General features: G+C 42.8%; 1 protein-coding gene across 1 annotated transcript in view; it reads left to right on the forward strand.

The window, feature by feature from the left end:
- ext1b (exostosin glycosyltransferase 1b) overlaps positions 1-27253 on the forward strand; it is a 130334-nt gene extending 103081 nt beyond the window's left edge. Inside the window, exons 6-11 of the mRNA XM_040020342.1 lie at positions 553-671; positions 6906-7001; positions 17656-17745; positions 19905-20065; positions 20756-20927; positions 23158-27253. Coding sequence (XP_039876276.1) covers positions 553-671; positions 6906-7001; positions 17656-17745; positions 19905-20065; positions 20756-20927; positions 23158-23343 — 824 coding nt within the window. The 3' untranslated portion in view covers positions 23344-27253. The remainder of the gene's footprint in view (positions 1-552; positions 672-6905; positions 7002-17655; positions 17746-19904; positions 20066-20755; positions 20928-23157) is intronic.
- The last annotated feature ends 343 nt before the right edge of the window (positions 27254-27596 follow it).

Consider the following 27596-nt stretch of genomic DNA (forward strand, 5'->3'; position numbering starts at 1 on the left):
GGCGGAAAGGAGACTCATCTAATGCTGTCTCCTCCCCGCCATGCTTTGCTGCCTTGGATTAGATTAGATTTAAATTAGGAAAACTTGGACGTCCTCTATGATCCGTCTTGCTCAATATCTTATTTCCTCCTCATTTTCAGCCTCAATTACTCTATCAAGTCAGACTGAATTTAAAGTCACATCAGCAGTTAGCAGTCGTGTGTTTATTGGGTTGCTGATACAGCTGAGGAGTTTTTAAAATGAAATATTCAGTGATCAAAAGATCTGGCATTTTCAAAACACATTAACAATGTTGAATATTTTAAGAGGGGTTTGAAAAACTTCCATCGCTGACAATTATGTAATCTGTGCCACTGAAATGCTGACATACTGGTTTTAAGGAACAGCTTTCACTGAATATAGATATGAGGTGTTTGGAAATGCAGAGCTCTGATTCTCACTCGGCTTTGCTCTTTTCAAAAGCCTGAAATTGCATTGATGGGTTGACAGTCTGCTCTTTTTGCTGTTTTTGTTCAGAAATACATTGAGTGTTTTCTGTCTGTTGCGTTTCAGGTATTAGACCGTACCCGAAGTTCACAGCTGTCATCCATGCCGTCTCCCCTCTGGTGTCCCAATCCCAGCCCATACTCAAGCTCCTGGCGGCCGTGGCCAAGTCCCAGTACTGTGCACAGGTACACCATTTGTGTGTTTGTGTGTGTGATTGTGTGATTGTTCACTCATTATCTCAAGAATCCTCCACTCATCTCCACCGCGCATCTGCTAAATTGTGCCGCGTTATGCGGCTCGCTCGTACGGCTATTTTGCGATCGTATTTTCCAACCAGGGCAGCAGCAGAGCTCATCCTCCATCACCGTGTGCTTGTGTGTTAACTCCGGTGGATTGAATTAGAGCAGCAGTTTGTAGCGGTGCTACATCTGTCTCCATGGCAGCCAAACCCCCTTCAGCACAGCTGGAGATGGCATGTATCGATTCCCCTGCTTGCTCCTTACTAAAGCGGGAAATGAAATGGAATTTGCTCCCTGATGGCTGGTTTTTGTGTTTGCCTGAGTGTGTGGGTGTATATATATGTGTGTGTGTGCGTGTTTTTTGTTTGTTTCTGCGACCAGCAGAATGTATGACCAAGTGAGTTTGTATTTTGTGTAGGAGGAATGCATTTTGGATAGTAGTACATGGATGTGTGTTGGTACAGGATTGCAGGGCATGATAATTGTATCTTTTTGTTTGCTTGCCATCTTTAAGGCACTTGTTGTTTGTAATTATAAAGCCCACTTGCATACATGCTGTAGTTAAGGCATAATGTAGCCTGGATCACGGTTATTTTCTCCTGGAAATATCGCACATCGTGAATCACTCTCTTTCATCTAAACATGTTGATTCTACATCTGACCTTATTCACTGATGCCTTATGGCCATTTTTGCCCGTATCTGTTACTGTGATCACTGCCCCACTGATGGACACAACAGCTTGTCTAAAATAAATAACAGTTTATTAAAATCAGGATTTCTTAGCTTGTCCATCCATCTTCTTATATTTATCCAATTCAGGGTCATGGTGAGACTGGAGTCTATCCCAGCTGTCATAGGGTGAGAGGTGTGATATACCCTGGACAGGTTGCCAGTCTGCTGCAGGGTTAGAGAGGCCATTAAGCTTGCTGTTCTCACCCTGGCAAACGGCACCGTAAAACAAAAGATGTGTCAGATCCATCAGCACAAGCCGGCCGGTAGTGCATCTCTTGATTTTTGAAACCTCACTCGTTGTGCCGCCGCAGCCAGGTTGAAGACGTGAGTGTTTACAGCCGTGTTGGTTTTTACAGCTGTTTTAATGATACATGGGTACAGAAGCTCTGAGTTTGAAGCTCTGAGTTTTTGTACCCATGCATCATTAAAACAGAGGAAGATGTCGCACCAGTTTCAAAAGATGAAACTTTTTGGAACAAAGTTTTGAAAGACTTTCAAAATAAGTCTAATTTCTTTTCTTTTCTTTCTCTGCTCTAAATTCCATTTAGCCCACAAAATTGTACAAATATTTTTCTTTAATATTTTTGTAAATGAAAAATACACCTCAAACACACACTGTGAAAAACGTTGATTGTCATGTGTATTTATTTATAGCCTGTACCACAGTAAAATTACAGAAGCTGAGCCCAAGTGCTTTAGAGACGGGCACGTTTACATTCAAGGTGGCCAAAAAACACAGAATACATGAAAAACTCAAAGGTGTCTTTTGTTGTGTTAACTAATTATCATGAAAAGTTAAAATCTCAGTGATGTAGTGCAAAGTATCCAATTTGAAAACTGGACACTGCTCTCCCCTACATAAGCTGCCTTTATAGGTGAGAAGTATCAGTATTGGCAATATTGGCCCAATATTTGCAGCTGAGCTGACAACCATTCACTCACACATTCACACCTGTGGCTAAGTTAGCTGGAGAACATGCAGAAAAGGCTCTGAAAACACAAATAGGGCTGTGCGATATGACCAAAATCTCATATCCCGATATAAGAATTCTATCGTCCGATAACGATATAAATCACAAAAATGTAACATTTTCTGTAAATTCTGTGAATCTCGGGCAGCTCGACTTGCGGGAAGTGTTTCCGGCTGCGCGTCATGTAGTCGAGTGTTTTAACTGATGCATGAAACTATACATTTTTAGACAAAAGTTGTAAAGGCCGCCGTTTTCTTTGAGTATTTATTACACGGCGTGCTGCGGGGAAAAGCCTGTTCTAACGTTTGAGTCTAAGGTTTATTTTCTAGCACCTGGCGGCTCTTTTTTAATTCTCATCCGTAAATAATCTGCTCTTTCACGTGATTCAGTTTATTTTGAAAAGTCTCAACAGGATCTTGAGCTTTATTGTGAAAGGTTTACGTGGAACATAAACAAGCGGACACGCGATGCTGTTACCGTCGTTGTTGCTAACCACAACGCATAAAAACAGGCGCTTGTCCCTCTGTAGTGTGGTTATATTAAATATAAGAGAAAGAGAGAACTTTAAGAAATTAATATAGCCACTACAGTGACCATCGAAACGATGAAAAAATATTGCCGTAAACAGTTTATTTTGCGACACCACGAAACAAACGATAGCGTAAAATGCAATGATAGATGTTTTTATATCGTCATCCGATATATGTCGTTATATTGAACAGCTCTAAACACAAACATAGTTTTATCAAGAAATATACTTTCAACATAAATAGCTGAAGGAAAAAAGAATAAACCTTACAAAAAACAATGTTTTATAATACTATAAAATATATATTTAGTGAAAATGCTAGATGAGCCTTGTTTTAATCCAGAGGCATCACTGGTATGACTTCAGACCCAATAACTTAATAAAAAACCTCCTTCTCTTTCTAAGTCAACATTAATAATTTTTATAATAACAACTACACTGACAGAAGAGAAGTGCCACTAGAAAAGCTTGAAAGTTGGAGACTGTGGTTAATGATATTTAAATGTTGCCCCTGCTGCCTTATGTCAGCAGTGTGGCTTCAACAAATAAGCAAAGTTAAGATTTACATTTCCAGACTGTGTAACTCAGAGGGGGCGGTATTATTTTTAACGGCACTGAAATGTAAAATTGGTGAAGTCACTTAAAAATGTTGACCAATATCATCTGGAAAAAGCAAAAGTAAAAAAATGACCTGGATTCTAAAAAATATTTATGTGTGTTACGAAGATTATAAGTCTGAGCCCAGCAGTCAATGCTGCCTCTGCTGAACATTTCATTGTTTTAGTGAGAAGAATGGGTGTTTAATATTCAGCCCTTCCTCGGTGTGGTGTAACCCAGCTGCACGTCCTATCGTCGACAAGCTTTCACAGACGCATCCTCTCATAGCAGCTGGCTGAATGAGTAGATGCTCCCCTCCTATTATTTTTATGGAGGTGCTTTTGTGTTTGCGTTCCTCTGGCTGTGCATGCAGAGTGGAGAGCCAGGTACGCAGCCGGAGTGTTTTCTTCCACTCTCAGCGTGAGGAGAGAAGGAGAGGAGAGGAAGAGCAGGGCTGCTGGGCTATGAGGGGATGAGCAAAGGGATATAAATAAATGAATGGAGGGGACAGAATGAAAGAACAGAGAGGGTGGAGGAGGCTAAATTGGACACAAGAAAGCTTTTGAAGCACATTCTGACAGCCTCCCGCTGTGTGTGTGTGTGTGTGTGCTCATGTGTGAATGTGTTCACGCACATTCTTGTGGGAAGCGTTTCTTCCTCTCGCGCTGCAGACACACAACAGCTCCTTCACCATTTCTCCTGCAGTCATATAGGCGCACACATACAGAGCCTCCACCAGCACCCCTTGGGAGCTGGTGAGCTGACAGAGACACCATCTGTCTTTCTAATCAAACAGGAATAGAAGGCTGTAACAGCTCAGCTCTGTGTGTGTGCGGGTGCGTGCACATGCATGCAGACTGCATACCTGTTGTTGTTGTCTAACAATGACGGGCATTTTCTCCGTCCAGATTTGGCGTCACGAGTGTTTTTGTTCGCTGATAATGTTGAGATGATTTTGCAATTCATCAAACAGCTGAACATCATCTTCTTTCTCTTCACACAGCTGCCGTAGACACATGGAAACACCTTAGCTCAGATATCTGAATAGCTACCAGCGCATAATTTGGCAGGTCCAGTCAGGGTGCAGAGACCCCGAGGGGAACCGCTGCGTGTGACACAGTTAATGTCAGGATAATGTGAAACTTTATTGATCCCTGCAGGGAAATTCTTATGGGTTGCCTCCATCAGGGACGCCTGAGCACGGTGTCAGCCGCAGCTCTGCACACTGGAACTGGGATGGATTAATTTGCTCACTCGTTCAAGGACATTCCAGCAGGGCAGATGTTAGCTGGCACACAGCAACTGGATGTTGATGATGGGGCCCTATCAGTTTCTTCTTTACCAGCTGGGTATTAACTACACACTGCAGGCTATGGTTTCATCATCTTAAAGGGAAAATCTAAAAAACAAAGGATTTAACTTGCAAGTCACAGACAAAAAGTCAATGTCTCTGGCGCTTGATGATGCATGCAAATAAAAGTCTCAAGAGTTCAGAGTACAGGAAAGAGAAACAAGCATCTGCCCCAGGTTCACAGGAAGTTTGATAGATGCTAAATGGACTGATTTTTATATGTATGTGTAGCCCTTTTCCTCTCATTCACGCATTCACACACATACAGGCATTTTTATTTACACCTAAGTGCTTTCTATCTAACATTTACACTCAGATGAACGCGCCAACGCAGAGTTTGGTATCTCGCCCAACGATATTCGGGCATACAGACTGCACCAGCTGGGGGTCAGACCACCAACCTTCCAATTTGTAGATGACCTGCTCCAATTCCTGAGCTACAACCACAACCACCCCTAGACCAAAACAAAAATATCTAAAAAAAAAACAATCAAATTACTAAGATTCAGTGCAAACACTGAAACACGCTGTAAAAAAGGCAGACTACCAAGGAAATTGCTTCCTGTTAAAGCAACTGCTGATTTCAGTGTAAACCTTTTAGCTTAAATGATAGCATTTTTTGGAGGCACGAGGACGCGTTTTGGGATGAGAGCGGTGGAGAGCCAAGTTGCAGCAAATGCAAACCACGTCTACAGAGTGTACTGTGCACTGCACAGACACAGGTTTCTGCTAATTAGCTTTTATATATAAATAATAATAATAATGCTGGAATTGCACTCATTCGTGGCACTCACTATTTGCCAAATTTTTTTTTTTTAATCCTCAAAAGGCACCAACACCAACAATAATAGTCTCCATGTTCTCCTTGGAGGTTACAGATGTTGTGCTACTTAACCTTTAACTGCACAACCACTTTACTTGCTTTTGTTGGAAGACACTGACTTGTCTACAAACACCTCACCAACTACTCACTAAGCCGTAGTTAAACTGGATAAAGGGTGACGCAAACCACCTTCAAAGTAAAAGCTGCGCCTTTTAAACACGTTGGCACAAGTTTCACTGCCACGCTGTGGTTAGTTGGCAAGTGTTTGCAAAAAAGATGCAATTTTTTAATGCAACTGCAAGAAACCAAAGCAATGACAAGGAGATTTGTGCTGCAGCACCCAGTAGCCACACATGATCCGATCAGTCCTCAGTGACTGGAAGTTGCCTGGGGTTGGTATGATTGAAGCCTTAGGCAGCATATGTTGCATCTAGTTTATGCAACAGTTGTAGCTTAGAGCAGAGATGAGCAGGTTGTTCTTTACTCATTTGCTGTTTTGCAGAGAAAACCTTCCAAAGTCTTTAAATCCAGAGTAACATAACCATGTTTGGCTTACTGCAGTTCCACGGCGACATCCAAAGTTTGACAGGCACGCCACGTCCAGCTAGAGGAGTTTAGCGAGCTTGTGTCGCCACATTATTCCACATCAAATTTAAGATGCATGAGAAGAATGGTTCGAGATATAGGGATGTAACTGTGTGTGTAAGGTCAGCTAGGATCGTGTCATATTTGGGTGTGTGTGTGTGTGTGTGTGTATTTTTCATCAAATATTAATGAGGCCCGCCGTCGTCGTGCAGCGAATCGGCTGACCTGCAGGTCATATAAAACATGATGTGACTGTGGCTGGGAACATGACTTTTTAATCTGAAAACATCATCTAAAGGGAGGTGGAGCATCACAGGGATGTAGCATTAAGAAGGACAACCTGATAATGCAACGAGATCGGCTACAGACCGAAATGTAAAAAGCACGCTGGGGACATAATTGGAAATATTTTATCACTTCAGCTGCCCTTTTGTCTCTTAAACGTTTAATCAGCTTGTAATAAGGTGACATTTTCTGGCTGCGGAGCGCATAAATGTCGCCTGCTTAGGCCAGTTCATTTTGTTTGGGTTTGAGGAGCTGAATTAGATTCAGCGCACAAATAAAACTTCCTTTGTTTGTTCTCTCTTTCAGATCATCGTCCTGTGGAACTGTGACAAGCCTCTCCCCGCAAAGCACCGCTGGCCCGCCACCTCAGTGCCCGTCATCGTGATAGAGGGAGAGAATAAGGTGAGCCGCGCGCGCGCTCGGCCTCTCGGTTACCTCAAAGCCGTGATCCCGATCATTTCTAATTACCTAGCTCGTCTTACACATATATTCTCTGTAAAGCTACTGAATCTTCAGACATTTTATTCAGTCTGAGAGTTTCGGGGAGTTAATGAGTTTCGATTTGTGTCGCAATGATTCCATTAGAGGACAGTTTGTGTGGTTTTAATTAAAGCTCAGTAATGAGAATAATATACACTGAAAACAGAAGGCCTGAAAGGCTAATGCATATTGTGTATTGGAATGATAAGGTGGTAATAATGGCTAAGTGCACAGGCAGAGTAGCTCTACTTTGATCGGAACCAAATATCCAATTAGCTAAAGAAAGTGACAAAATCATTGCAGAGTAACCATTGAGCCATAATCTGCAACATAAATGCACTTAGAGCATTTACTTTTCTTCATCGTTCATCCATTTAAAACTTTTTAGGACTGTAAATATAGGCTATTTATAAAAGATGGAGCCTGAGTCTGTAAATCTGTATTTTTTTTTAGCAGCCAACAGGGGGGCAACACCTCTGGTTGCAGCTTTAAATCAGATTGGATACAAATGTATGAGGACATGCTCAACCACTCATTTTATATATGATTAAATATGATCTCAGTAAACATTTCCCTGATGAGTTTGGATTCTTAATCTCTGGTTTTTAGTGATTGTAATTTTTAAAAGTGCTCTTGAGCTTTGCTGCTTTTTCAGTCCAGTCTCTGCACCTGACCATTTTCTTTGTTTGGTAAGCATTAACATTAACCGGTCAAGCATAAACACGGCACTTAGCACAATGGATAAACCAGCGTTGTGTCCACACATGACGGGCAACCTAGCAAAGAGCGTGTCTTAAATTGTATCTTTAGCCACTTTGTTACTTGTAACCTGTCACAATAACACGTTATTTGTCCAGTTTCTTTAGTTATACCATTGAAAAATAACACGTGCCGTTTTGACAGGCATAAAACGTTCCATTTTTGTACCACTGAGGTGATTCCGAAAGAGATATTAGCCAAAAACTTGGCATATCTCTGCACTGCATGCAGGGTGTCCTGAAAAGATTTGAGGAAAGTGCACAAATGGAGAACAAAAGAAGAAGAAACTATAAAAGACCTGACGCAGGACCCAAGAGATGCATCTGGCCCTTCATTCGATCCAGCTACAGTTCACTGAAGCCTCATCAGAAATGTGTGGAAGCCCGTTTCTGCCACACAAAAAAAGATCCATAACTCAAAATTTCGAGTTATTTTCTCAAAATTTCGACTTATTAACTCGAAAATTCGATCTATTAACTCAAAATTTCGAGTTAGCGCTGCCAATCAGCAATCTACGTGAATGACGTCATTTCCTTGTTACCCAGAAGCTGAAGCCCTCAGCTACAAATGCTACAGCTAAGCTACCAGTATTAGTCAGTCATGAATGCACAGATTGCTGAGTATTTTCAATGTGGCTTCACAAATGATGACATCCTTGTGCTGTTAGCTGAATCACATGGCGTTACTATCAGCAAACGTACTCCCGAAAGCGTCAATTTGTTGCTATACATTGGCACCTCATGATCTGGTTTTGAGTGCACATCCCTCTGCGCCATAACCTTCTGGGTAACAAGAAAGAGACGTTATTCACGTAGATTGCTGATTGGCAGCGCTAGCTCGAAACTTCGAGTTACTTCTCTCAAAACTCTCAAAATAACTAGAAGGCAGTGTCCTCGATTTCTCAGTCAGATCAACATCCTCCTCAGGAGTTCTCATTGGATGTGTCCATCATTTATATACAGTATATGACTGAAACGGAAAATGGTGTTTTCGTGATAGATTGAGGTATAGAGATGGTGATTAGAAAATAGGGACAACTGCCTGTAAAAACACTTATATGAAACCATGAAAAGAAACAAACCCTTGCCTCTGATATTTTTCTTGAAAGAAGAATAATCGCCTAAATAAAATATAAAAGATTCTATTTAATCGGTTAAATAAATCAACAGCTCAGTTCCCTTAAATTGACACGCCGTTAGAAGTGACAAATTTGTTTAATTCTGAAATCTTCTCTTCGAAAATGTTTCCACACAGACGGTAAGAAAAAGCTTTCGACGATGGGTAATGTGCATAAAAGCTATGTTTTTGAGTGGGCGTCAATTTTCTCAGCATGTCAGCTTAGAGATATTTTTCCCTCTGTTATGACTGGCGGTGTCATAAAATGCATGTTTTTCCTAGTTTTTAAGTAAACCCTCCAGCGAGACCCAGAGCATGCCTCGGTGGCATTTATTATGACATCCGCATTAGGCTTTTATGCTGAAGGTACTGTCCCGTGTAAAGCATTGCTATGTTTACCTTAACCTCCCTCTGACCTCTTATTGTACGAGTCAAAGGTCAAACGCGGACACGCAGTTTGACATTTGAATTGTTCCTTTTTCAAAGAGCGTCTTTGAGGTGTTTTTTGAGAGGGTTAGGGTAAGTGGGATCTGTTGCTCGGCTGTATTCCTGGACATCAGACTCATCCGGAGCCCTCCTTTCCCCTTCTTCCTCCGAGGACTTAACTTCAACTGCCAATCAGGGAAAGTGGCTTTCACATCAGTGTCAGTCACTCGGCGGTAGGCTGGGTTTATGGTTTACCTCTCCCCCGTGGCTCTGAGTGGTTTCTCCCAAGCTGTCAATCACAGTGGGAAGCCTCTGCGTGTAGCTGTGTTGCTTGTGAAAAGCGAGCAGAACGGGCTTAGCGCACTGCTGTTGTGTGTGTTTATGTGCGTGCGCCAGGCAGCCTGTGGTTTGTTGTGGTTGTGGCGTTTTATGTGTTTACCGTGGCGAGCCAAGCTGTGTTCCTCCACCCCACAGAGCGCGAGCGAGAGAGAGAGCGTTTGTCATCCCTCTCGCCTTTTCCCTGCCACTTTCCCCCCCTTATCCCATCTCTGCTTCATTCCTTCCCTCACTCACACATCCGGTGTTTTTGTCATTACACTTTCTTTTATCTTGCTTTTGCTTCTGTCTATCTCTGCATCTCTTTCTGCCACCTTCTTTTCTCGCTTGTTGTCCTGGATGTTACCAGGAGTGTAGAAATATTGACGTCATGAGTCGTGGTTGGAAGAATCGCCAAATTCGCTTCCTTTTGTGGTTTTTACGTCTTCTCACTTATTTGCGTATGCGTGGATGAATTGTGGCATGTTGTTTTTCTGCAGAAAAGAAATCTTTAAAATAAAGCAGTTTTAGCAGATCCCTCAAAAAATGAACCACTTTATTAGGTACAGCCTAATAACGTGGACCTTCTTTTGCCCCAATTCCTGCCGGTGCCGCAGACATTCCTCAGACATTTGTTGCGCGTAAACGATGCGAATCTCCTCTTGCACCACATCTATTAGACTTTGATCTGGGCTTGGAGCTTATTTGAGTGCATTGAACTGATTGGTGTGGTTAAGAAACCAGTTTGAGGTCATTTTGAGCTTTGTGACATGTTGAGTTATCCTGCTGAAAGCAGCTATCTGAAGAAGTACACAAAGGATGGGCAGAGACCAAACAGCGGAAAATGTACCAAGAAAATCCCACACCATTACATAACCAGGATGGATCCAGGCTTTAATGTTATCTGCGTCTAATTCTGATCTCACTATTTGAGGTTGCCGTAGAAACGGAGACTCATCAGACCGGGAAACATTGTTCAAATCTTCTGTTGTGCAGTTTTGGTGACCCCGTGTGAAGTGTGGCCTTAGGTTCCTGTTTTTAGCTGACACGAAGGTTCAACGTGTTGTGTTTTCAGAGATGCTCTTCTGCATACCTTGGCTGTAGTGAGTGATTATTTGAGTTTTCTTCTTATCAGCTTGAAGCAGTCTGGGCATTTTCCTCTGACCTCTGACATCAACAAGGCGTTTCCTACAGATTAGTGGAAATTTCTTTTCTTTTTAGCGCCAGAGATGTTTTGTGGGATAATCCCAGTGGATGAGCAGTTTCCGAAACAGACCAGCCCAACCAGTGCCAACAACTATGCCACATTCAGAGTCAATTAAATCACCTTTTTCCCCATTCTGATGCTCACCTTGACCTCACCTACATGTCCAAGAGAATTAATTTCCTGCCATGTGATTGCACAAAATGAGCAGTTGTACCTAATAGTGGCTGTCGAGTCCGCAGTATTTCTCTATTAAATGAGTCCAAACAAACTGTTGTAACTTTCCACTTCTTATTCTGTTGTGGGCAATTAAACTCCTGTTAAACACCATGCAAGACAAGCACAAGCCTCCTAAAGCTGAACAAATCAGCTTACCAAAACTCACTGGAAATGCTTTTCCATCTGAAGAAAAGGGGAAGAGAGAAAATTTTGCTTACTGGCAGCTTTTTCTGTTTACACGTGAGGGCCCGTGGGTCAGCACTTGATAAGGTGAAGATAATTTAAAGTCTGAAGCCCCGAAGAAGAAAATTACAGGATGCACAGTGTGCAGTTTCCATTGCAGTTTAATGAAAACTGTGGATAGGTGCTGCACAAACTAAGTGTAACACCCAGGAAAACAAGGACTACGTTTCTTTTTTTCCCCCCTTTCTTAGCGCTTCGCCCAGCGCCGCCTCCTCATGCAGTGTCGGTAGTTAAAAGTTAAGTCCAAGAAAAATAAAACAAATGAGTTGATCCTTCTTCAGCTTTGTATTTATTCTTCTATCGGCGGCATTATATAAACACGTCAGTGAATCACACTAATGCACTGGATGGCATGTTTTGGCATTAAAGTGAACACGGCCGCTGCGATAATCCCACACACCGCGCACTCCTGCTGCTGCAAATACCCACCAGAGCCTTGAATAGTTATTAATGCGAGCCGTTCCGAACCGTTCCAAACAAGTCCAGTGCCCAGCTGTTTCAGGAAATTGCTTTTTTCCTTTAATAATATTAAATTATGGATTTGGTATTGTATTTTTTTTTTTTTAGGGTGTATGCCTTCATTTGAAAGCTTGGCTCTTAGTAACACAGACATGTGGTTGCATTGTTGGTTTTGGTTTGTTTGAGGGATTTGTCGACAGCGCGGAAAAAAACACAGAATAATACAGATTTTATCCTTCAACCACATCCTGTCTTTCCCTCCCTCTGTTGTCTTCTCACGGCGGCCAACAAAATCTGGTTTGTGACTGTTGGTTTAGGCCGTGTGAGGATCCCGGCGGCACTTGATATGGTTTACATGCACTGGTGGTCCTCCCTTCCGACGTTCCCTACGTCTCTCTCCTCTGCTGCTGTCCTTTAGAGAGGAGGTGAAGTGCTGCAGGCAGATTCCTGCTGCAAGAGCTCACATTCCTGGAGAGAAGCAGGAAGCCCCAGGCTAATATGTCTCACTTCTAACATTACAAACCATCTGGGGCCTGGAAACATCAGCTTCTCATCCTCTCTTTGTCTCTTTTCGTCTCTTTCAGTATTCGCTGCTTGTCTCACTGTCACTTCCTCACCTCCTGTCTCCTATCCCTGGTCTTTCACCTCTTTTTGGTCTTTTCTGGTATCCTCTATGTGTCTTTCTGGTGGGAAAACAAGCGGTGGTGGGGGGGGGCGGAGAGACGGGGTTGTTTTGTTTCTCGCTTTATGCCCGCAGGACATCATGGCAGTAATGACGACGATGAAATGAGAGGGAGGGTACCGCTTCTCGTCTTTCTTCTCATTTTCTCTCCAGCGTTTTTCCATCTTTCGCTGTCACTCACGCACCTCGGCTCTTCCACCCCGTTCGAATGTGAGCGACAGCTGAAATTTTCATCTGCTCTTGTTGCCGCCGCTGGAGTATTTTCGGGAAGACGGGAACACCGCGGCACTTGGCTGGACAGGCCGTTCCCATCTCTGTCGGGCTCCACCGTGTGAGCGGGATGAATTTTAGAATTGCTGTGTGAGCAACATGTGAAGCATTATAAGAATTTAAAGAATCTCAGTTCGCATTCCCATAGGAATAAACACAAATGCTGTGTTTATTCCCATGAGATGTTCTGCCAGGCCTCTACTGCAGCCACCTTCAGTTGCTGCGTGTTTTGGGTCTCTCTGCCTCCAGTTTGGTGTTTAATAACTGAAAAACATGCTCTGAGGTCAAATGACTGAAAAAGCAAAGAATATCTTTGCCTTGAGAAACTCTTGGGTTGCTTTTGGAGTTTGCTTTGGGTTGTGATCCATTTGCAGTGTGAAGCGTTGTCTGCTCAGTTCTGCAGTGTTCGGCTGAAGCTGAGCAGAGAGTGTAGCTCAGTTCATCCCGCTGCTTCTATCAGCAGTCACATTATCAATAAAGTGGCCCAGTTCCACTGGCAGCCATACACGTCTATGCCATAACACTACCTCCACCGTGCTTGACAGATGATGTGGTGTCCTTTGGTTCCTGGGCTGTTTCTGGTTCAAGGTAATATTGGCTTCATCTTATTGTTATGAAATTTAGCAAGGGGTTGATTTTCCTGCAAGCTCACAGGGTAGCAACTCCTGAATCCCAAAGAAGTACATCAGAAGAAACTTTGCTCATTGTCTTTGACTGTAAAAAGGACCACGACTGACAAAAGACCCTAAACGCACCAGGAAGGGCGTTGCTCTAGCTCACCTGGTTTAGCAGGCGGCCCATATGCAACAGGCTCTGAGCATTTCCTGCATGTCCTTCCCACACACTCTGCTTTCCTGTCTGCATATAATAAGCAGGTTTAAGGTATTCCACCTGTCATAACCAGATGCTACATCTGCCTGTGTCTGCGGTTTTAGAGCAGTTTGTTAACAATTTAGATTCCCCTTAGCCTGAAAATGGGGTCATTAACATTATTTTTCTCTACACTCATAAAAATTAACTCATGAAGTTTAAGTCAAGACATCAAGAGTTCAACCACAGACTTGTAATCTTTTCATTACAGCACACCTGCATGTCTTAGAATATATATTTTTTTTAAAATTCAAATAAAGAGCATATATTAGGTCTTCACTTTTTTTTTTATTCTGCTAAAAATTAAAACAGATATTGGACTTAATTTAAATAATATGAACATTTACATAGTAAAACAATTTTTAATTTACATATATTTGCACATAAAGGACTGAAATCTTATTTTATACTCCTTTAGGCTTTTTAATTTGAGCTCAAGTGTTTTCCTTCTTGTATTAAAACGTTTGTGTTTCACCTAATAATCAGCTGAATTTAAAGATTTTCAAAAAGTCCCTTGAGTCATCCAGTAAAACTGGTCACGTGCTTTCCTCCTGTTATCTAAAGGACCTGGCAGACAAGTGAAGTCTGCACGCTGTGCAAATCAGTTCTGATTTAAGTGTTTGAGGAACTCGTGTCTTTCCTTTTGTTTGCAGGACAAAGTGCTTGGTCACACTGCTTGTACAATAAAAGTTATCAGGAGCTGGAGCACTACAGTAGATAAGAGGCTTTCCGCAGCTTGACTGCAAAACCAGAATTTTTGGGAGCGGTTTGGTTGTTTTATTTATTTATTTATTTTCGGTGCCCTTCGCCTGCAGAAGTGATAAAGACCTGTTGAGAGTGAGGTCAGCAGTGACGCTCGGCAGGCAGACAATGGCAGGTGTTTACAGGGAAACGAGGTCAGCTTTGACCACTCTTAAATGTAAATGTAATGGCTTTTCTGTGCAGGCAGTGCTTTAAAAGAACAAGAATCCTCAGAGAGGCCTGACCTTCAGAGCCGTGCTGAATAACTAAACAACGGTGCGTGAGAGTGTTTACATATATGGGACGTGTATCTCGATATGTCCGCGCGCATTAAAGCTGTGCATTTCTCTGCAGTTTTCTAATTGCGTGGGAGGCGGTTCGAGTTCGAGCGCACATCCGGATTACGACACGCACGCTCTTTGTCACCGAGAAACCAATGTTTTCTCATCCGAATGCCTTTCATCACAGCCAAAGACCAAACAAGTCTAAATATCCTCAAGATGTTGATCTTTCCATCCACCCACCAAACCCCCATCCACGAACACTCTCTCTGCCTCCAGTAAATATTCAAGGACCGTCATGCATTATACAGTTGGGTTTCATCCACTGTTAAATATACATATTGTGTTTTCAACAGCGGCTGAGATAAAGTAAATTTGGGCCACATGTAATACACATGACTCACACTAGGTGTCTGACTACATTTGTGTGTTTTTATTGATTTAAAAGAGCGAGTCGACCCTGCAGCAGTAATGGAAACTAGTATCAGCACTCTATCTCTGTAGCAAACGACAGGGTGCAGCCTGCAGTAAAGCGTAGGATATTGGCTTTTCTCTCATTCGCTGTGCACCGCTATTTGTTGATGTCATGGCTTGTTGTCTCCTCTGAATCTCATGAATTTGTGAGGGATCATTAAAAATGCATGTGGCAGATATTGAGAGCAAAAAGGAATTTTTATTCCAAGATTTATCTCAAGGTGAAACTCTGCATTTAGCACTGGGGTCTAGTGAGCCGTGGGTAGCGATTCAGAGCGGGTGGGCTCGTCTGCAGTGCTCCAGGTACACGAGGGGAAACAATGACTGGAGGTTGCACCACCAGCAAAATGATTGCGACTGTTTGTGATAAACTTGGGATGTTGTTGCCCTGGAAATAGTTGACTTCAAAGATGTGATCACTTGCTGACTTGATGATGATCACATGGCAGTAAGACGGACTTAGTCTGCTCTTGGTTTGCTGTCCATTTGCATTTGAATGAGGTAAAGTTGGCAATTAAATGCAATCTGTTTGTGGTAGTTAGGTGATTAACTTAACTGTGATATATCTGGGATAAATCGGCAGCAATTGTAAATCTTTTTCCATCTACATGCAAGAAATTCACATTTATTGCTTCCTCTCAGACTCTAGCCAGAACCCACGAGATTTGCAACAGCACTTCAGAAATTCCTCCACAAATAGTGACATAGATGCTGCAGGATATCAAGTTAACTCCATAATGACATAAGCCCTCAGCAGCCTTAATTGCATGTAAGAATATAACCAGAATCCAACCAGTTGGCAACCAGTTCAGCCCCCTATTGGATAGAGATACATCGTTGCTTTAATATCAGCACAGACTGATTCTGTTTGAGTGCAACGTGTTGGCAGTTATTTGCCATCAGACAAGTTTCCCACCAGGTGACCTGTGCAGTGGCCTTGCAATCAAACGTGGTCAGCCAGGCCTAGAGGATGTTGCAAACACTGGGTAACCAGTTGCAAAAGCAAGAAAGTTTAAAGCAATCATCAGGCAGGCACCAATTTATTTATTTAGGTGTTTTTTCTAGTCCCAAGGAGGTTGCCATCCTGTTTTTACTGTATTGTGACTGAGCTATACAGCAGCTATAAGTGCTGTTTTTAGAATAGTAACTACTTGCATGTGATTTTCATGAGCTCTACTTTCAGCTTTTTAGCAACTTTCAGCAGATTTGGGAGTTACTAGCCTCAATTTTACTGTTTTACTTTAGTGTCAACATGTGCAGTCTCACTTTGAAGCCATTTTCTGCTACAGTAAAACCTCTAATCATCAACTTTAGTCTGATGCTTGTTACTGAGGTTGGTAGCACAAACCAAGCAAATAGCTGCCAGCTTTATCTGTCAGTAAGCAGCTAGCTGGTGAAACAACAAAGCAGCATCTGCCGGGAGTAATCTAACAATCAGCTAAACAGAGAATGAATAGTGAACATGTATTGATCGGGTGGGCAGGAATACACCTCCACCTGTACGCTCTGTGTGTAAATAAGCAGCTGTTTGTTGTCTGCTCTGAATCTCATGAAATTATGAGGAATTGTTAATGAATAAAAATGAATGTGGTAGACTTCAGGAGCAAACGGAGTTGTTATTCTAAAATGTGTCTCTTGTTTTAAGCTCTCCGTTTATGTTTTGTTCTCAGCTCCACTGAGCACTCCTTAGCATCTTTCAGCTCAATTTTCGGGGGTGGGGGGGGGAGACTCTTGCCTTGATTTAACAATTTTAATTCAGTCTCGACACTCTCACTGCAGCCATTTTCAGCGAGATAAAACGGACAAAAATGCAAATTGTCTGTCTGTTAGTCCGGTGAATAACGGAGCATGTAGGAGCTAAAGAGAGACACATTTCTGCCAGGAGTTGATATAAATCTAACAAACAGCTAAAAGGAGAGTGAACAGTGAACTCGCTTTGATCAGGCAGACGGAAACACAATTCCAGCTAAACGCCGTAACACACCAACATAAAAGGGGGGTTGTCATACCGATGTAAAAAGGGGGATATTATCTCATTGTTTATGAAAATTGCTTCCCCAAAGTGCCAAAGAAAACCAGTTACAGCAGGTTTACAGACTGTGCAGGCGGTTCTCCGTTTGTAAATGAAAGTTTTGATCCTGGGAGGTGACCCTAAAGCTGCAGTTTGCCTGGCAAGGGAAAAAAAGACAACTCGGTTATGCCGTGTTTAAGTTTTCTCGTACCGTCGGCGCCAAAAAAGCAGCAGAAACCAGCTCACATGATTTTGTCTTTAAAGTGCAACAATTCCCTGAAATGCATTATCTCAAAATTGAAAACGTCTTGTTCAGTCAAGTTTGATTAAAACTCTTGTCTGCACGAGTGCTGTTTAATAAAAGAACGAATGTCAGAGAGGTTTACTTTATTATTTCCCGCTGTGCTCGGATCTAGATTTGCTATTAGTGTAGTTTGAAGATGGGATCCCAGCTTATGTCGCTCCAATGATTTTTAACCCTCTGTGCTCTGTGTCTCCCCCTGCAGGTGATGAGCAGCCGCTTTTTGCCCTACGAGATCATTGTGACCGACGCTGTCCTCAGCCTGGATGAAGACACAGTTTTGTCCACCACTGAGGTATCCTCTAATAAACACAGCGACTCTCCTTTGTATCGCCGTCTCCTCCACTTGAGTTGTAAAGTTCGACACTCCCTTATTGCATTTCCTTTTTTTAGCTTTTAGCTTCTTTCTGTTTGTCCCTGCTGCTTTCAAGTTGGCCCCCCAAAATTTGTGGCCTGGTTCTTTAATCTTTTAAAGTCTAACTTTCATTCCCGAGGCCTTGCTTGCTTTTCTCTCTTCTCGTGCGCTTTTCTCCCTCTTTTTCCTTCCCTCTCCTTTTCTTCCCATCGCCCACCTCCTGTTTTTTGGCTCTACCTCTCCTATCCCCTATTCGACGGCAGCACTGTTATGGGCATTTTTGTTCCACATGCTGGCGGGGCTGTTCCTGTTTTTCTTTTTTTTCTTTTCCTGGGGATACGTTTTGGCGCGGCATCATGGGAAGCCAGAACATAGCAGAAAGAAATGAGTTTATGTGGCAGATCAAGATGGCAAGACAGAAGGGAAAATCCATCCCTGACAACTGAATCGACCTGCGTTACTCCCAGGAAGACGGTTGGATCACGAGAGCAAACAGTTCTCAAAGTTTCTGAGCTCAGGGAATGTCGATGCCAGGAAACTTGAGAAAAAGGGGGGAAAAAAATGAAGGGTAAAACCGGTAATCTCCCCATCCACCCACTCCTTCTTTTAAACAAATGATTCAAAGTGCAGTTTCTGGCCCCGGCGTCTTTGTTTTCTCATTTTTATCCGATTCTCTCCACCCTTAAGTGAAGATGGCGACGACGAGAGCTGTCTTTAACAATGATACTCACTCCTTTGAATATGACTCCCGGTTCAGTCGGAAAGTAGGCAGAATTATGAAAGTCTGTGAAATATTTTCCATGTGATTGTAACATCATTCAGCTTCCATCTCTTTTATTTTGAACTGCAGGCAGGAGCAGAAGAAAGTCATTATTTTCCTTCAGGGCTTTTTCATATGTACAAATTTTGGCAGGAAGAGCAGATAGATACTGTTTTATGGTGGATTTTAAATTTTTTCTCTTCTTTTTTAATATTCAACAACATAAGCAGCCTCACAGCGTAGTATAGTGGTGTGCGGTGTAACGCAGAGCAGGCTGTTTGAGGAGCCGCTGAGACCTTTCTGATGTTTTTGTCTAATTATTTGATTGAGCGCTTTGATCGTCGCTGCAGTCGTTTACTACAAGCAGCTGCTTAGAAAAGACTGCTTTGTGTTTCATGAGGTTTTGCCTCAGTTGTATTTTCACTCGAGTGTGTTTTGAACGTGTTGTTCCTTTGTTGGGTTTCATTGTAGTCTCTTTCATTTCCTCTTTATCTTTTTTTCCCTCACACAACACACCGTAAATAGATAAATTTTTTACACCTTTGATTAATGAAAACAACAACTTCACTTTATTTGGCTTTTGTAAGAAAATATTTAACACAGCTCATTCCAACAGGGGTTTATAATGACGTTAATGGTGTGACTATTAGGGATGCACTTATCCAACCTTTTTTTACTGATAGAGGACCGTTCTGACGCCATTTAAATATTGTTTTGCTGATATCCAAGAATACAAATTGACTGATTTGCTATTTATTGGTAAATAACAAGAAACTGGACCAACATAAGTTAAAAGATTTAGGGTCAACTTTGACCTTGGGCGCTAACAATTGAGGTCAAGATCCATAAAGTTTTTACTGATTTGGTGTGACCTTGACGTCGACCTCCTTGGCGTCCATGCTGGATTTGCTTTACTCCACTAATGATCTAGAAGATGTAGAACAACAAAGAACAAGACTGAAGAGATTGACCCTTGGAACTGGATTACAATCTGATCCAGACATTGGATCGGTGCATCCCGAGTAGCTGGAAAACATCTGCTGAGCTGTGAAAATTCTCCCTTATTTATCCTTCCCTCCCCCAACAATACCAAAGCAAAAGCACCTTTTTACAGTACCAGGCTGTCGTGCTTTTTTTTGCACAGTTTCTCCATAGTGGGGGTTATTGTATATGAAAAGTGCTGAACAGTAGCTTGTCATTTTGATCAGCTGAAGTTGATTAAAAAGAAGAAAAGAATGTGTACATTTTTGCCACAAAGGTGTCCAGAGGGTACTAAATTAGAGTTTGTTATTAGAAATGATTAATGTTCTGATTTTTTAATGTTTTAATCTCTGTCTAGGTGGACTTTGCCTTCACTGTCTGGCAGAGTTTTCCAGAGCGAATCGTCGGTTACCCCGCCCGCAGCCACTTCTGGGACAGCAACAAGGAGCGCTGGGGCTACACCTCCAAATGGACCAACGACTATTCGATGGTCCTGACTGGGGCTGCCATCTATCACAGGTGCACTTCAGGCTGTTAAACTAAAGCCTCCCTTCTCAAGCAGCTCTGTTTACCTCCATGTCCTTTGATTCTCCTCACTCCTGCTCCGTTCTCCTTCCGTTACACGAGGCTCGCTGTTGCTCCGCTCTGCTCTCCAGTGTTCGGTTGTCTTTCTTTTGATGCGGCACTTTGATGCGGTGATCTGTAGATTATGAAAGTAGATGTGATGTTCAGTGTGGCACAGCCTCGGGAAACCAGTGTTTTGACACGGAGTATGTTTTATCCCCAAAAAATGTCAATTTGTCTGCCACGCAGCCCTCGATAGTTCCCGCATTTAGTTCGACTACAGTCCTGTCAGCTTCAATATGGCTTCACTCAGCTGTGATGGGAGCAGTCCATTAAGCTTAAGTCAGCCAATCACCGCAGCCGAACGCTTAATCACTTTCAATAAGTCACTCGTTCAATCCATCCAAGAGCTTCAACAGCGATGGTGTGATATGTGTGAAATGTGAAATATTCCCTTTTTATATTTAATTTAAGCTGTCAGCACAACCGGCTTTAAACCTTTGAAGCTCTAACACTGTTTATTTAGAAGTTTTTAAAGCATTACTTTCAAAATAAGAGCTTCAGTAGAATTAAGACTATTAAGGATTTAAGTGCCACTGGTTTCAATCTGGGATCCTCTAAATACTCTTCTTCCTGTCCTCTCAGGTATTATCACTTCCTGTACACCAACTACTTGCCCACCAGCCTGAAGAGCATGGTGGACCAGTTAGCCAACTGTGAGGACATCCTGATGAACTTCCTGGTCTCTGCTGTCACCAAGCTGCCGCCCATCAAGGTCACACAGAAGAAACAGTACAAGGAGACCATGATGGGACAGGTAAGAGGGCAGCAGCTGTGACCACTACACCACACCGCATGTGGAAGTATGAATACTTATAATGCTTAGATCCATCTCTTTGTTGCACTTGGAGAGCTTATTAGCGTTGGGGTTCTTTTAAAAAGAAGAGGATAACGGCCGGTCGAGAAAACTGGTTTGCATCTCATTACTGGATGTGACTGAGCCCGTAACAATTTACAATGCTGGATACAGAGCAGCCTTATTATACGGACCTCTTTGAATTTGTCCTTCTTTTCATGAGCCGTGATTCATGCTGAAGCCAGTGTTGTTTTCTTCCCTTCATGAGTGTGTCATGGCCTTTCAGCTGGAGCGAAGCCGTGCTGCTTTATGAACAGCATGAATTATTCTCTTTAAAAATCCTCTGGTATGGGCCACAGAAAAAAACAAAGAAAAAAAAACAGGGCAAGTCATAACGACACACAGACAAAAGCACAGAAAGGAGTCGTGTCGGTCCCGAAGCCTTGCGTCACACTTTCTCATCGGGTTCCGGCCTGTCAAATATGGCGGAGCTGACGATTTATTGAGAGAAGTTGACATCAGCCATCGTTCAGTGATGGCTTTCCCTTGTTACTACGATGAAAGTTTGAGCATGATTGAGTCAAAGAGCTTCTTTTTGTTTAGTGTACGTCTAAAATCCCTGCTTGTTAATGATCGTGGTCCGAATACGCTGACTGAAAAGTGGATTGAAACTAGCATAACATAAGAGTTTCAGTATTGGAGTATTTAGTCAGTTATGGACAGATACTTGGTGCCTTTCTACTCTTTTGGAGCACTCAACACACTTTTAACCTTCACATATTCAAACCTCAGCAAATGAGGATCTGACCCGCCAACCTTCCGACTGGTGGCCAACCACGCTACTTCCTGAGCCACGGCTACCCCAGTTAGCTTTTTACTCTTTTAGCGGTCAATCAAAAAATTTGGGTGGGAAGCTCATCTTGTAACCGGAAGGTTGCCGGTTTGATCCCCAGCTCTGTCTGTCTTAGTGGTTGTGTCCTTGGGCAAGACACTTCACCTACCGCCTACTGATGGCCAGAGGGGCCGATGGCACGATATGGCAGCCTCGCTTCTGTCAGCTTGCCTCCACCAGTGTGTGAATGTGAGATTGAATGAATAGTTGAATTGTAAAGTGCTTTGAGGGTCTCGAAAAGCGCTGTATAAATGCAATCCATTGTATTATTATGTATTATTGTTATTTCCTGTTATTATCAGGAGGGTTTATGTATAAATACAGGAGTCCGCCTGGATACCGGTGACAAAAAATGCGTCATTACTAAATGGACCGGTTCACATATTGTGCTTTCCTACTCTGCTGGAGCACTTGAAGCCCTTTTATACAACATGTTTCATTCATCCGTTGACACACATTCACTTTTTTCTACTGAGTGTGAATCTAACATTCACACTCTGTGGCTTTCCCAAGGACACTTTGGGAAGCAGACTGGAGCAGCCAGGGATTACACTACAAACTTCCCTGATTAGCAATGACCTGCTCTCCCTCCTGAGCTACAGCCAACCATTAAGAAGAGGAATTCAAGGCTCCGATCATTTCAAGCGCTGCATAGTATAAATATAACATGTGCATGTCCACATGAGATTATAATCCCGGCTTTATTCGCCATGCTTGCTATAATGGAATAATGCAGACATAAGAGAAATGCAGCCCTCCTCGGTCATGCTCATGCATATGACATGAACTGTGGCAAAATGAAAAAGTAAAGTAGTTCCTTCTTTCTCTGCCTCACTCATACATCATAGATTTGGTCTCATAAACTCTTGCACACTTGCAAAATATTGTTTTAAAGGGGTCCTACTGCGGTCATTTCCATACTTTTCGTCTTTGCTTGGAATGATTTACAGTTAAAATATTCCACATTTATAGGATTTAGAGGAGTTTGACGTCTATGCTTTTGGCTCACAGGGATTACCCGAACGTATTCTGAGCTCATTATTTGAAAATGTGGCCATGTTTAATATAATTATTCACTGCTGTAACAGGATACATATGACAGAAACTAAGGAAAAGCATCTGAGGCTCTTTTAAGACGCTACCACTGATATTTTATAAAGATCTGCAAAACTGGATTTTGTTCCAAAACACAGTGGACTTGTAATTAGTTTTTTCATGTTCCCCCAGGATCTGCATCTGTTATTGAAAACTCTAACTTTTCTTCTTTTTGTTTTTCCTCCTCTTCTCCATTCCCTCCAGTCTTCAAGGGCTTCTCGCTGGGCTGACCCAGACCACTTCGCCCAGCGGCAGACCTGCATGAACAAGTTCGCCAGCTGGTTTGGCGCCATGCCACTGGTCCATTCCCAGATGAGACTGGACCCCGTCCTGTTTAAGGACCAGGTCTCTATCCTCCGCAAGAAATACAGGGACATCGAGAGGCTCTGACAAGACCGCCGCCCCCTCGGGGGAGACCCTACGCAGGGGGAAAGAGACTCTGTGGAGATTAGGAGTCATCAGAGTACAGGGGGATGGACAGGGAGAGACACAGGTCTGTCTTCCACTCAGCACATTGCCAATGACCAGAGCGCCGCTGCTGGAAAGACTCGATGAGGAAAGGGATAAACGTGAAACGAGCGTATGCCGTTTGGGTGTGAAAAAAGCAAAGAGAGTACACAAACTGACGGGCTTACCAAACAGTACTGTGTGTTTCACACATGTGCAAACACGCAGCACGCACTACTGACGACAAGAACTCTTGGATAGAATATTTTTTTGTATGACACGGACGAGGACGACATCGTCTGTCCTGCTCTTTCGGCACACGTGCGGGGCGATGGTAGAAGACGGGAAGGTGTTTGTGATCTCAAACCTGGCAACCCAACCTGTCGTCCCAAGCAACCTTCCCTACTCTGGATCAGGACATAATACTGGACTCATTACCAAACTCCTGCTTTGTAAACCCATGAATATTTTCTTGCTCCGAGTTAAAAAACAAACATTGTCCAACCCGTTCTTTTTTTTTTTTTTTTAGCAGCCATTACTTCCTAATATTCTCAGCAGTTGACAAACACCCCGCATCTCCTACCCTTGGCTCGTTCCTTTATGAGTTGATCTGGCTTTTATAATGGTCTATCTGCTCCTGTGTTATCACAAAGATAAGTTAGGAAAACATCTCATTTCATGTCCCATTTTCCTCTCGTACTCGCCACAGCAGTTGTACTTTTCTCATCTTTTTTCCCCACTTACTTTCATCATCTTTTATCCCCACTTACTTTCATCATCTTTTATCCCCTCCCTCCTCACTTCAGACTCTCTGCTCTCCCTCTTGTCCGTGTGTGTGTGTGTGTGTGTGTGTGTTGTGTGTGCAGACCCTTGAAAAGTTGGCTCATCCAACCATAAGCCCGAGCGGAGTACATTTTCCCTCCGTTGGAATGAGCGAAATGAACATTTCTGGATGAAATGGAGCAGAACGTTGCATTCTAACCCAAACTTTTTTTTTTTTCCTCCCCCTCTTCTCTCTCCCTCCCACCCCTCTTCCTGCATGGTCTCTGAGCACCAACCTTACTGTGGAGGGGGGGGGGGCCATAGCAGGTCTTTGGTGACCAGCATCATTTCAGAGGACAGATTTTTAACGCTGAGCGCATCAGTGCCATTCTGACATCAGGGTCTGCCTTTAAAGTTGTTTATTGCACATCACGTTGCCTACATCCGTTTGAGATGCTCTTGTGTTGAAATATTGTAATCGCCACTTTTATGTGTCTCTCCTGGCGCCCTGATTATTTTTATTTTTTTCCCACCCCCCCCCCGTGACATATCCAAGGACCTCGGAGCCATTAAATTGACAAAAGGTTTTCTCCTCCATTTGTCAGGCAGAGATACGTTTAGGCTTCAATTAGGTATTTCGTTTGAAGTGCTGTTTTATTCCCAGGGGACACGCTGTTGATGAAACACTGAACATTATGGAGCATAGCGTTTGCGAAAACAGTGACCGGCAAACACGACCTGCTGTCTAATGCGATCCTTGGGATGACAGCTTTTTCCCCCTTGGCACACACCACCTCCTCTGCAACAGTGTGTGTGTGAGAGAGACGGTGGCCACGCTCGGTGTCTTTTCTATGGCTGACACTTTTTTGCACCTTAAATGATCTTATTGGTATCGGACAACCAGATCAAAATGCTTAAATAAATAGATATCTTGACCTTTAATTGATCATTTTTAAAGACAGGCTGTCAGGGGAAGAAAAAATAAAGGTGGCTGGCTCATAGCTGAGCTGCTATACGCTGCCATTAGGTCTGCATGCAGCGTGCAGGCGGGAGCACAGGCGGTCCAGTCACACATTTAGTTTGCAGACACTTGAATGAAAGCAGCATGCTTTTAGTGGCCTTTTCTGTCAGACAGGCATTCAGCATAATGTCTCAGCCAAAGCTGCTCAGCGTGTTAATCAGTTAGCTGTCACTGACATCGTCAACATCAGTGTCACACATTCAGTGGCTGCTTTAGATTCATTTTTTTTTTTCTTTCTTCACACTTTGTTTTTATTTTCGCTTGACAAAGAGTTGATGTAAAATGTATCGTAAAGCCTTCGCTGTTTCAACAAAGGGGACAGACGTGCTTTGAAGTGCCATATCCAAATGCTACTATAGCAGAGCTGCTCTGTTTCCGCGAGTCATATCAAACCCAGCAGGACTAACTTGTGTTGTTTTGTTTTTTTTGTTCGTTTTTTTTTTTTTGCCCCAATCATGTCACTGTTTTGAATATCGCTGTTTGTGCTTGTACTCTGAAACTTTGAAACTTGGAGTCGTTTCCCGGGAGATTCGTCGTCAGTGTAACAACATCGATACGTTGCGATTCTGGGAAACTCATGCTCCTCGCACGGTCTGCATCTGGCCTCTATTTCATCTTCAAAAGAATCACATTGTTTCAATCCATATCAAGCCTTTTATGTCTGATTGTCAGAGTTACTGTTGTTGATCGTCTCAAGACAACCACATTCCCCAGCTTTGCAGATAATCCACACACACTAAAAAAAAAACAACCCACCACCTATTTCAAATCCCTGGTCTCAGCACTGTACATAGACATATTTATTTTTTTGAAAAGGAAAAAAAACAAGACTGTGTACGATTTGAGATGACGCGGCGAGAACATTGAGACCGATCCTGCGTCGCTGAGGGGAGTAAGTGGTATTTATTCAGTTTATTTTCTACACGCTGTGCACATTAATCCACACAGATGCCGATATACAGCTCGTATTATGTCGCACTCTGCATCGGTTTTCCAGGGGAAGCATCTATCACACTCTTTCTAATACAGAGCTCCCCAAGTGAGATAACATTTCCAGAGTCGCCGTAGTGGAGTTTTAACTCCTGGAAAAGATTGCATACACCAGTGATCCAGAATTGGATTGGGCCGCTCCATCTTGGCTCTCTGCGGGAGTGAAATTGTAAAGTCCCAATAAAGACTACGCCAACTGACACGTGGAAAATAATAAGCAGCTGGGGCCCCCCAGCCCTCTCTCTCCTGCACCAGATGGAAACATTTTCACATTCTGCCGCAACATCTTCCCCTCATGCATTACAGTAATGCGTCTGAGGCTGTGACACAGTGGTTTAAATTGTCTTTGTCGCAGCTTGGGGCTCAAGTCGTAGCTCGCAAAAACAGAAACTGAAGTGTATCTACAGTCTTTCAATTCCAGAGCTCAGTCAGAGTGTGATGGATGTGAGTCGGGGCCCTCGGAAAAGAAAAAGCAACTAAACTTCGTATCCCCTTAAAATGCCTCCGTCATTTGATCAGGGAAACATTATGCAAGTTATCATCTTGAGCTTCAACACAGATGGAAGAAGGTTTACCCAAAACGTGCCAGGCGGTTGGCGTGTGCGCTGGAAACTGGTCTGCTCTCGATTTGATTTGTGCCTTTTTATCAACATGCGAGTTCCTGACATGCTGAGCACTGTCTGTCCCAGACTTGTTATTTCCAGTAGACGGGCAGCAATAGCACCATGTGCGGAGGACTCATATCCCTGCCTTCATACACTGGATGAGTCACAGTTTCCATTCTCTTGTTTTGACGCCCCATTTTCATTGTTGTGTTCGGACACTGTTGCTAAGGCGACAACGCATGACCACTTCCTGTTTCTGATTATTTATCAGTGATTGACTGTATTATGCGAGCAATCAGCAGTAGTGTCTGTTGATCTGTAAGGACTTGGTCAAGCCCAGCTGTCCTGATGCCTTCTCCTCCCTCCTACCTTGTAATTAAGAGAAGACTTTTATAGAGGTCACAGATTAAATAGAATAAATTCCAATTTTGTAAGAATGATTTATAAAAAAAAATAAACTCATATTTGATGGTAACTGCATCTCTGTGCCTTTATTTTTGTTTCCTTTTTAATTTTGCTTTAAAGAACGTGATGATTTGCCTCACATGGACCAGTTCTGTTTCCAAATCTTCACCTGCAAGTGCAACAGGGAAAAGCATACAGTACATGACAGACTAAGCAAATGACATGTACTAAAAGAGAAAAAATGTGTGAGGCTATTAGGAAAAACTGGATATAAGTAGGAAAGTGTTGACAGTTGTCACAATCCGGTAGGTGAAAGAGGCAGCAAACTGAAATGTCAACCAATGCCAACGCCTCCGACAACCATGATGGTTGAACTATCTACTATCACAGAGGGCAAAATGCAACACAATGAG

This window comes from Simochromis diagramma, unplaced genomic scaffold, assembly GCF_900408965.1.
Source record: "Simochromis diagramma unplaced genomic scaffold, fSimDia1.1 OVJJ01000753.1, whole genome shotgun sequence".
NCBI classification, from domain to species: domain Eukaryota; kingdom Metazoa; phylum Chordata; class Actinopteri; order Cichliformes; family Cichlidae; genus Simochromis; species Simochromis diagramma.